Genomic DNA, 11,330 nt, shown 5'->3' with positions numbered 1-11,330 from the left:
ACCATCACTGCTGGTATCAGCCACTAAATCGGCATACCCCTCACTGGTGCTGCAATTTTGACAAGGATGAAAGTTTTGTGCTCTTCTAAACTACCACATCAAACCCAAGCAAACGAGACGTTGAGTGTCACCGGAATAAAGGGATGAGCCAACTCCGCCAAGCTAGATCAAGCATAGAGTTCTATTTTTCCAGTGAGTGAAATGAAAACCGAAGAGAAATGAGAAAAAATGGTGAGGGCAATGGCATAGACTAAATGGCAAGTAAAAGCAAAGGAAATCAGGGGAAGTAAAAGCAAAAGATGTAGGCTACCTGCTATTAGAATAGCCAACGACCTGTAACCAAAATTTTTAGTGAACAATTTTCTAGTCTAGACTTCTAAAAGTCTTACAAAATATCGTGGTCACACTACCAGAATCTTTTACATTTCCTTTTGGCACTAAGAGTAGCTAGAGCAAAATGTAATAGGGCGTAAGCTCAATTGGTTTTCTTGTCATCTTGATCGGCAATGGCAGACGTCTGACCATGCTCATCCTCACCACCAAAACCAAATTCATTTATACGTTTCTTATCCACAGGATATACCCATCTCTGGTACAGGTAGATTAAAAATATAAGATCTGCAAAAATTAAGCATCACAATCAGAATGAGAATGTGATTTACACCAGAAATATTCAAGGAAAAACAACACGTTTCATTTAATACAGAATGATCTTCAACTCAGATTACAGCAATTTTTTTCTTTCCTCCTTTCCTTCCTCACAACCAAGCAAAGCATATTTTTTTTCCTTTTATATTAAAAAGAAAAGAGAATTATATCTTACCATCACGGAAGACAGAAAGCCGATGAAGTGTTGGCATTTTTATGACGAATGCAAAGAGATCATCAATGATAGTGTTGAGGAACTTGTAAGTCATTTGCCTCCAGGGTAAGTGAGCTACAGACTTAAGCTTATAGTTTATGAAAAGTTGAGGGCACATCATAATAAAACCTGCCAAAAACATAGGAGTGCAGATTTTTGCGGTTTAAGTTGGTCAATTGAAAATCCAGCAGCAAATAAATAAACCTCAAACTTTCTGTAACAGTTATTAGATTTAAAAGGAACCCAGCATCAATATTAGGAAGCAAAAGTTGAAGATCATTGCCCAAACCAATTTTTTTAGCCATAAGAACAAATAATCAATTTTGCCATCCCCTTTCGATCATGATATATAACTAATAAGCCTGATAATAAAACAATTTATGTAATGATCAGATATTATGAAACAGGAAACCCAAGTTGAATTTCAACAAAATGGACCCAATTTCCACTAGTAATGTTAATGTAGACGGCTCCTTGCTCACCCCGTTATAAGGTATAACCTTTTGTCTTCTACCTAACAACAACACTAGGTAGCTTTTTTCTAACCCTGGCGACACATGATTTGCCATAATATTTTTGTTGACCAGAATTTTTATACCAGCAACAGACTTGAGAGAAACATAGAAAGAGACCAAGGATCAAAGGTTACATAAAGAGTTTTTTTTTCCATAAAAAAAAAAGCAGATTACTACACTAGAAGGCCCCTGAGGAAAGAAATTTTTTATAGGAATTGTCATGGTCTTGTCCGACTTTCAAAACATCAGACTTTCACTATGTTTAAGTTGGAGTTGACAGTGGGTAACTAACAGAAGTATCAAAGCAAGAAACATGAAAGGACAGATGGCTTACCAAACATGTATACACAGCTAGTGAGTGAAGAGAGAATCCAGGAAGACCAGCTCTTATGGCGCTCATACATAAGAGAGTAAACAGAAAAACATGCAACAAGGAAGAAGAGCACATAGGATAGATATTTCATCGCTATATCATCATATTCCTTAGTTTTATTACTTGCATACGAATCGCGATCTCGAAACCTCAACATAGGTATCCTTCCACTTCTATCAATCTGAAGATGAAAAGGAATTGTTACAGATTTACTCTTCAATAAATTAACTAAGAGTTTGCAGATAACCAGATTTAGCCTATACATAACACCATCAAACGCTAAAGATCAAGTTTCAAATAAAAGGTAATGACGACATAGGATCCACATAGCATTTCATGCACACTTCCAAAAAAGGACAGAATAATAAGACTTCCAGAGTAGACAAACAATTAGATTGGTACTGAAGAAAAGTAAGAAGAATGATTGTTCTATTTTTACTTTTCAAGCAACAACAAAAAAGAGAAGAAGAATGAGGTATCTAAACAAGAAACATGCATGGAAAAGGCATTCATGCATAATGTGCCTCCTAAATATTAGACAGCAGATTGAAAATGACGGTTTCTGCATTCAGTTACAGGTAGAATATGAAAGCATAATCAAAATACATTTACAATCCTCAAAATAATGGTCTTTCAACATAAAATACATTTTAGGAGTGAACTCAGTTAACCAAGAAGAAAGCATGGTCACCTATATCCTCACAGCATCAGGAAAGTTTAACAGACACACCCACAGAATGATCTCATTCAGTATCAAACTTATGGAATAAATGCATCTAAAAACAATCCCTTTTTGCTTTTTCCTTCTTGGAAGGATGCTCACAATTCAAATAATACCTAGAAAAACAAATGCAAAAATGAGCTCATACCTCTATGTGCATTGCTTTCCCTATTTTCCAAAATTCGATGCAGACACCAATTCCTGAACTTGCCAGTATCATCCATGAGGTCTCATTATCAAGTAAATAGAGGAAAACAACGAGCTGACACAGAAAGCTCACTACAACAGACTTTGCAGACAGTCCTTCCATAGACTTATTTTTGTTCCAAAATTGGATATCTGCAGAGAAGAAAGCCAACATCCTAAACCTTTGTTTCTGTATGAGAAAATTACCAAAACTCATCCATGTATGGATAAAAAATTTCCAAAACTACAGAATTATTTTACCATTTTTGAAAGCCAGGAAATCAAACACAGAATGAAGCAGAGAAACAACCATGGTGATCACTAGCAAGTACGGATTTCCTTCTAAGAAGACCCTCTACAAAAATTGATCAAGTATATAGTTAGCACCCAGACAAATTAGACGCAAATAAAAGAATTCTTCACCTCAAGGTAGAAGTTCAAGGTTTAAGGTTAGTTGCTCTCATGAAAAATGAGATACTTTTTAGTGTCTAAATTCTTAAAATGAAACTTTGACATAAAAAAGTATATCATATGAACATACTTTTAACCTTTTTCGATAGTCATAAATCATACACACTTCTGAGATATCTAAATTTTCCACAATAATAAAAAATAAGAATTACCTTTAGTTCATCTGCCTCGCCTTCAAGCATGCTTCCATAACTACGATGAATTTGGAATGATTGGTCAATTTGCAGGAATAGTTGCCACTTCATCATGCTTATGGGGCCAACCTCCAAATTTAATGGCAACTCTGTGACCGACTCATTAATTGCAATCAATTTATCTCTAAGTAACCAAAATTCGTTGAAGAAGATGGTCGGGTAGTAATTTCCTGTACTAGGCTCAATATTTAAGTCTGCAAATTTGAAGTCAAGAAACTCAAAGCTCTGCAGCTGCAGCTCATTTACAAAATAGGAAACACAGGAATTTCTAAAAAAAATTAAGGCATTGGTAAGCCAAGACACAACAATAAAATTATTTTCTATAAAAAAAATATACAATAAAATTAGGGCATTGGTAAGTCAAGACACAACAATAAAATTTTGATTGGATCAATAAAGAATCAATTGATCATCATGGCACAAAATTTTTCTTTTTAAGAAAATGCATAGAGCCTTAATTAGTTAGAATGAAGAGTTGACCAGAAAAAGTCATAATGGAGAAAATTCATATAGCCAAACCCAACTGAATGGGGAAGTGAATAAAGGCTTAGTTGGGTTGGATAAGTTCCATTAAGTCTTCAAGTACAGAAATGCTATTACAGCTGAGCAAAACTATAAAAGTCTATATTCTGATCAATCAACAATTGCTGAAAATACATATGATACGCCAAAGTAGCTTCAAACTATGCTTTGTAATCCTGTAAATTCCCTTCCTAGATTAGCTCCAATACGGTACTTATTTATACTAATCAATGACAAGAATGGCTGAGCTAGTCTTCAATAGTCACTATCTAGTTACAATCTATACTAGTGTCAAGAAGAGTGGCTGAGCTGAATTGTCATCCTTCAATAATCTGACTTTCCTTCCTAGATTAGCTCTTATACATAACTTCACTTTCATATAGGACTGAGTCTTGACCAAATTTATATTTCCAAAAGAAAAAGATGTCCCAGAATCCAAATCATACCAGGTAAAACCTAAACATTCTTTGAAGAACAAATAAAGGACTCATAAGACTACAAAAATCAACTAAGAAAGTGCAGAATTATATAGGACTCAATAAACATAACTGAGATAAGGAATGACAAAACTGTAAGGAATGTAAGGATACAAGGAGCAATATTTGGTGGTACAGCATTGTGCCCATATCTGGAAAAGAATTAAGGCAAAAGAAAATAGTTAGTTTTCCAAAACCACTGGCATAAACTCATACCAAATAATAAAAAATAAACAACATGGAAGCATATGTTTACAGAACATTTATAGAAGCAAGACATTAAGTAGAAACTTACCGTGTGAAATCCTCAACCAAGTTAATGGTGATATTTGGTTTCCAATAAGCAATCCACTCGTCAGGGCCATCATCTTTAGAGTCAGTTTCAGCATCATCAGCCACCTGAAGCAACATGATTCCGTGCTAAAACCATTATCATTATATTGTGGCATAATTCAAGGGTATTGGAAGCACATATGAGAACAAAAATGAAAGAGATGCTATCATGAAGAACATTAAACGAAATTCAAAGTTCAAACACATAAACACCAAGAAAGATTAGGTCAATTCTACTTGAACCCAAACTTCTTAAAAGAAAGAACATCCATCAATGAAATAAGTTATACTAGGAAAGAACAAACCATAGCCACAGATTCAACTGCTTCCCCTTCTTTGGTGTTTCCAAGAAGACTTTTCCTCTTATCTGATCTTGACTTGGGTAAGTATGCCACAACAGCTGAAATGAATTAAAAGGAGGTTACTTGGTTATTTGATCACCATTTTCTCCAGCAATTGGAAAAATAATCTTTTGAGAGAAAGGGAGACTCACAGTGAGTCCTCCCAAAGGTAGCTTGAGGCTGGAATTCAGGGTCATTAGGATCTGGAGGGTAACCAGAGCGTGCAAAGAAAACGTGGGCATAAAGACTGCCATTGTTTTTCAAGGCCTGAAAGATTAACGCATATTGTTCATGTTCGCTAACTGTAAGAGTGCAACAAACAACCAAACTGCAAGCAAGTAAAAGGAAACATTCTTAAACAAGTTACCTGGGAAGGATAGTATTTCAAAGAAAGAGTACGGGTACTTTCAGGACCCCAAGTGACATAAGGAATGTTAGTTTCATGCCATACAAGAGAAGCTTCGTTTCCAAAATCATTGAACTTTTCATGCTCAGAAAGATAAAGCCACATATCCTAAAAACAGAACCCAAAAAATCATTTAAAACTGTGGGTTTGGGTTAGTTTGTTTAGTGAAATTTGATGAAACCAACATACCAGGGGTTCGCCCTTCTGGAAGAGATTGGAGATGAGGTTAGAGGGATCGGTAGGCTTTTTTGGAGAAAAGAATTTGGAAGCAAAGTACCAAAACACGGCGATCCTAATAATTCCAGTTATGGTCTGTCCAAATCCATTTTGTTGCTGCTGCTGTCGCGGCTGCTGTCCTCCTCCTCCTCCTCCTCCTCCGCCCGCTGCTGCTGGCGGCGCCATAGTTTTCCTTTTCTCTGTCTCTCGGATTAGGGTTTATGGGAGCTCCAAGATCGAAAACAAAAGAAAAAGAAGACTTTTTTTTTCTGAGTTGTTCAAATTAAAACAAACATACAAATACCAGAGAGATACGCTTATTTTATCAAAGGAGAAGTTCGGTACCAGCGTAGATCTGTCTTGGAATCTTTCTAACTTATCTTTTGCACTTCCTTTTGCTGGCGGAAGTAAAGCTAGAGGGTAAACTGCACATATAGTAACCCAATTATCATAAAATTTTATTTTAGGCATCTAAATACAATTTGCAATTTAAGTACTTTTAGATTCATTTTAGTCACTATGGGTATATGGGTTGGCAGAATCCCAAACTCACTGCCAAATCAGTGTTTCTATTTTCCACTTAGTATTTATGTAATATCCACCTCATTATTTTTTTAGTCACTATGGGTATACGGGGTAATTTCTTTTTATTTAGTCATCAACAAAATTTTAGTATAAAAGGCTCTAAACTAGAGTTGTCCATGGGTCGGGCCCAACCAAAATTTTAGGCCTGGCTCAAAAAATGGGTCTAAAATTTTACCCTATTCCGGTTCGGATAAAAATGTTGAAACCCGGATTTGGCCCGGCCCGGCCCGCCCATATTAAATTTTTTATATCATTATTATATATATATAATACATCAAAAATACTAAAAACATTAAAATAAATATTTCTCAACAAATTGAAAATAAATTAAAAAAACAATATGTACACTTAAATAACACTAAGATAGGTGTAACTTAACAAGCAAATACCTCTAAAATAGTAACAAAATTCACAATAAAACAAAAGTTATACAATATCCAAATAATAACAACAAAATAGTATCAACATAGTAGTAAAATGGTAGCAAAATAGTGAAAAAAACAAGAAGAAAATAGCAATAAAAGCAATAAAAAAAAAGAACAGTAAGAAAAACAAAGCAACAATCTTTTTTTTATATTCAGGCTGGGCCAAGCTTGGGCCAAAAAAGTTTTACCCAGGCCCAACCCGTTTTCTAAACGGGCCTTATTTTTTTTCCAAACTCATTTTTCGAGCCTATATTTTTACCCAAACCCTCTCACTTTTCGGGCAGGCCTCCCGACCCGGCCCATGGACAAGTCTACTTTAAACCCTAATTGCCATTATTGTCAGATCTGCCACCGCTTGTCATCGAAGCATCAATCAATGACCATTGGTTAGTAGTCCAAAGTCGCCTCTTTTACCATATGTTTTAGATTTCACTGAAAGATGTCTGAAATTTTTGAAAACCTAAACAATTGTTTGAAGCCAAAAACTCTGATTCGCCACTGAGAGCCATTTGAATGGCTTGGTTCCGAACTTTATCACTCCTTTTGGTTGAAACTACTCTTTCACTATTTAGATCGTTAAACCATTGCCTGAATCTTATTGATCGGACTTAAGATGCTTCCTCTTTTTTCGCCTCTTTTTTTTCTTTCATGACTTCTCCTTTTCTTCTTTTTTTCAACTTTTGGTCTGGGGTTTCCAAAACAATAAGCATTTTAGCTTTATTTTTCTTTGGTTGTTGGTTACTTTAGGTGTTGGTTTGCAGGTTGTTTAGGTAGAAGGACTATTAGGTTTTTTAGTTGGATGGTGGAGTATGGTAGTGGTTGATTTTAGGTGCAGAGTATGATGATGGCTTTGAAAGATGGTTTGAAAGGAGGATCAAATGAGAAGGGAATGGTGGTGGTTGAATATGGAGATAATAATGATGATTAATGGTGAAGGAATGGCATGGAGGCAATGTGGTGAGGTTGAGAGAATCAATTGGGAGAATGGTGGAAAATTTAAAAAAGAAAAAAAATTGTGTTGGCAACTTGGAATTTCGTCAGCCCATATACCCATAGTGACCAAAATGAAAACGAAACTAAAAATAAGTGCTTAAATTGCAAACTTTTTTTGGGTGACTACATGTGTAGTTTACCTAAAGCTAAAATGATAAAACGTTAAAAACCTAGGTAAATTAGAAAAATAGTCACTTATGTTTGGTTAAATTTACATTTTGGTCACTTAACTTTAATTTGTTATGAAAAGTGACCAACATTATCAATTTCTAACATTTTTATCGTTGTTTCATTACCTTATGATAGTGTTGTTACCGAAATCTCGTGTGGCCTAGTAAACGTTGATGTGGCTTCCATGTCATCACCACATAATTTAAACTTAAAAAAAAAACAACTTTTTTTTCTTTTTCTTTTTCTTTTACTTTCTTCTCACTCCTATTTGTCTCTCCCTTTCATCATCATCACCTTTACTACATCACACCCCTCGCCTCACCATTTACCCCAAGCCATCTCTATCATCAAGCACCCTTCCTCACATCATCCGACCATCACCATCACCACCACCTCTTAAATCGACACATGCATTCATCACCACCAATCCATGACCTTGACTTTGACTTCACCACCAGTATACAAGTTCTTAAATTCCCCTATCAAACCCAACAACCACTCACCTTACCACAATCACCATTGATGTCATAATGATCTTGTTTCTAGTGGTGTCAAAAAATGCAGTTTTGGGATTTTGTTTTCGTAAATCGAGTTAGTAAATATCAAATAGGGATATTTACGGAGTTAGTATATTGATGAATTAAAATTTTTTTAAGTAATTTAGTTGATATATGGTTAATTAGGGCCTAGGGACTAAATTGTAAAAGTTTAATCGCTATAGGTTTTAATTAAGATAAGGATTAAAGACTTAGACAGCAATTATCCAAATGACTAAAATGGGAAATAAACTTATTTGATATTAAATTTCATTAGCTTAAGTTAATTAAAGATTGAAGTTTAATTAAGCATGATTAAGTTAATTAATTAAGCTTAATTAAAATTAATTATAGTGTAATAGCTCGTTTTTCAGTGGTGTCAAAAACACGGTTTTAGAATCCCATTTTGATGTTCGAGTTCATAAGTATAAAATTAATTATAATTTGGTCCCTTAATTTTGTTGAATTGATAGTTAATTAAGGTTCATGGACTAAATTGTAAAAGTTATCACTATAGATTTTAATTGACCAAAAGATTAAGGACTTATATATAAATTAAATCAAGGTCTAAAATGGAAAATAAAATATTTTAGAAATATAGTGGACGGGAGGTGAGATATTTTTATATAAATAATATTAAAATTATAATTAAATTAAGTAAAAGAATAAAAATAGATATATTAAACAAATTAAAGGTGGAAAGAAAGATAAGAAGCTTTAAACTTCATTTATCTCCACCAAATTCTCCATGGAAGAAAAAGCTTTGAAGGGTTTGGAGCTTTCGACCCTTAATTAGGTATTTTAATTAAGTCATTTTCTTGTAATTTTTATGTTTTTGAGGTCGTGGGAGCTTGATTTAGCTAGCCCATGTACCAATTTGTAAACTATTAAAGCTTCTAAAAGTTGGCATTGATGAATTCTTGATGAAATTGGTATTAGATGGTTAGGTTTTAAGCTTAGATGTGAAAAAGGACTAGATTGTAAAGTGTAATTGATAGTTTTTGAACATAAGGACTAAAATGTTTAAATTTCAAAATTAATGTAAAAATTCTATAACTATAGATATTAGAGGGTCATAGAAGGACATAATTGAGATCGATTTCGAAGCCGAAGCTCAAATTTGAAAGATATGACAATTTCAATTTTAGGAACTAAAATGAATAAAATGCAAAACTTTAAGGGACATTGAAAAATGAAATTGAATTGATTTATGTATATAATAGGATATTATAATCCATGTATATAATAGGATATTATAAATTATCGTTTAGATCAAGAATTTAACTAAACCGATGATAATTGAGGAAAATGCAAAATTACCGATTAGTCCTTACAATTCAACTTGTTTGCTGTTTTGACCATGTAAGTTCATTAGGTATGATTGTATTTAAATTTTTATATATTTAATTTTGAATTTGTGTATGTACAAAGGACTCACTAATATGATTGTACTCACGAATACTACATGTACCTTAGGAATTAGAGAGAATGACGGTGAGAAAAGTGAAAATAAGGTGTTGAGTTTAATTGGGACATCGGGGGAGTATTTGGAACAATATAATGTGCCAAACTATTTTCGTGCTTAAACCATTTTGTTATGCCTATTATTGAATTCTGAACCAACCTAAGCCGCAGAACATTATAACCCGAAAAGTCTTATGTGACCTAAGTATACACTGCATGGATGAAAATTAATCTAAGTTTTGAAATTTTTTACCACTTAGGGTACTTTTAGCATAATTGTATATTTGTGTATTTGTTTTGATGGAATCTTATTCTTAACACTCTTTAATTTGTTTGCCTTATAATTTATTGAACTAATCGGTCTAATATTAAAAATCGGGAGCTAATTACATATAGCACTAGAATTACATAATTATGCATAACATTTTGTTTACATCACTCTGATCTAGTATCCTGTACAAAGCATTCTCGAGTACATTACCTTTGCATATTTCTTTTCGTTTTTCTTAGTTTCTAGTTTTCTTTTTCGTTTGCTTGAGGACAAGTAACAACTTAAGTGGGGGGTATTTGACCTGCCACAAATCATAGTGGCAGAAGTATTTTTCGGCACTTAACGAGTTTGTTTTCCAGGCATTTTAATATAATTTATTGTATTTTTTCATTTTTTATTTTAGGATTAAAATACTTCAAAATAAGCGTTTTTACGCATTATTTCGAGTTAGTTGACCTAATCAGGCCAATATCGGCCTTAAAGTGGTTTTAATGAGCTAATTAAGTGTGTAAGACATCCCTTTGAAGACCCAAAAGCATCAGAAATTATGGTTGGGTCGTAACACAAGCTTTTGGAGTCGCAACACAACAAAGCTAATTAAGGAATTCATATTCGAAGTTGTGTGTTGCAACACGTAGAAGGCTGTGTCACCACACAGGTGTGACGTGGGGCTGAAAATAAGCAAGGGTGTTTCCGTCCGCACAACACATCTTTTTATGTAATTAAGGCTAGTGTTTACCCTAATCAAGGCTGCTAAACTCATTTATAAATAGCTAAGTTGTGGAAAGCTTTGGGAGCTTTTTGCCACATTAGTTTTGGGGTTTATTTTAATAGATTTAGGTTAGTTTAGGTTTTACTTTGTTTTTCTAAACAATTTTTATTTCTTATTCTTCGGCTTGGATTCGATTTGAATCCAATTCTTCGTAATTTAATATTTCAGCATTTTTCTTTTACTTTTTGATTGTAAATGACGAGATCTCAAGCATTGCCAAAGGATTTTGCTATTTCAAGCACTCCAAGATATCATACGGACAATTTTTATCTTTTCTCTTTTATATTACTTTGTGTTATTTGCATGATTGATTTAATTATAGAAAAGATGGTTTTTAAGACAATGAGTGGCTAGATCTTTAGGGAAATTAACGAGCAGATGTGGGAGTGATTAACAGAAGAGTTAGGGCTTTTTCAATAGGATTAGTTGGTGTGAATGCATGTGTTTTTAAACCCTAGACTTGACGACTCTAGGAAGTAACATAGGTAAACGGATCG

The 11,330-nt window shown here is 33.9% G+C and overlaps 1 protein-coding gene across 2 annotated transcripts; it reads right to left on the bottom strand.

Moving 5' to 3' along the window:
* Positions 1-287: 287 nt before the first annotated feature.
* On the bottom strand, positions 288-6,115 carry LOC105762582 (uncharacterized). Of its 2 annotated transcripts, XM_052625141.1 has the most exons (13): positions 5,962-6,115; positions 5,590-5,844; positions 5,362-5,508; positions 5,147-5,261; positions 4,959-5,053; positions 4,616-4,719; positions 4,435-4,472; positions 3,281-3,516; positions 2,919-3,012; positions 2,620-2,810; positions 1,712-1,931; positions 824-991; positions 288-618 (listed from the first exon to the last, which is right to left on the bottom strand). In XM_052625141.1, exons 2-13 carry the CDS (start codon positions 5,800-5,802, stop codon positions 476-478), a joined length of 1,764 nt encoding a protein of 587 aa, XP_052481101.1. In that variant the 5' UTR covers positions 5,803-5,844; positions 5,962-6,115; the 3' UTR covers positions 288-475. The 2 variants fall into 2 exon arrangements, with proteins under 2 accessions (XP_052481101.1, XP_012435796.1); XM_012580342.2 differs by having other exon boundaries at positions 5,590-6,030.
* Positions 6,116-11,330: the final 5,215 nt, after the last annotated feature.

The sequence above is a fragment of the Gossypium raimondii genome, chromosome 12 (genome assembly GCF_025698545.1).
Source record: "Gossypium raimondii isolate GPD5lz chromosome 12, ASM2569854v1, whole genome shotgun sequence".
NCBI classification, from domain to species: domain Eukaryota; kingdom Viridiplantae; phylum Streptophyta; class Magnoliopsida; order Malvales; family Malvaceae; genus Gossypium; species Gossypium raimondii.
The sequence above is the reverse complement of the archived record's forward strand: the minus strand, read 5'-3'. Positions and strand labels throughout refer to the sequence as shown.

Bases quoted from the DNA above. Each gene is read 5' to 3' on its own strand.
- LOC105762582 (XM_052625141.1), bottom strand. From the start codon at position 5,802: ATGGCGCCGCCAGCAGCAGCGGGCGGAGGAGGAGGAGGAGGAGGAGGA. The intron at 5,054-5,146 runs GTGAGTCTCCCT...AATTCATTTCAG, and splicing joins TACCTTTGGGAGGACTCACT to CTGTTGTGGCATACTTACCC. The intron at 619-823 runs GTAAGATATAAT...TAATTTTTGCAG, and splicing joins GCTTTCTGTCTTCCGTGATG to ATCTTATATTTTTAATCTAC.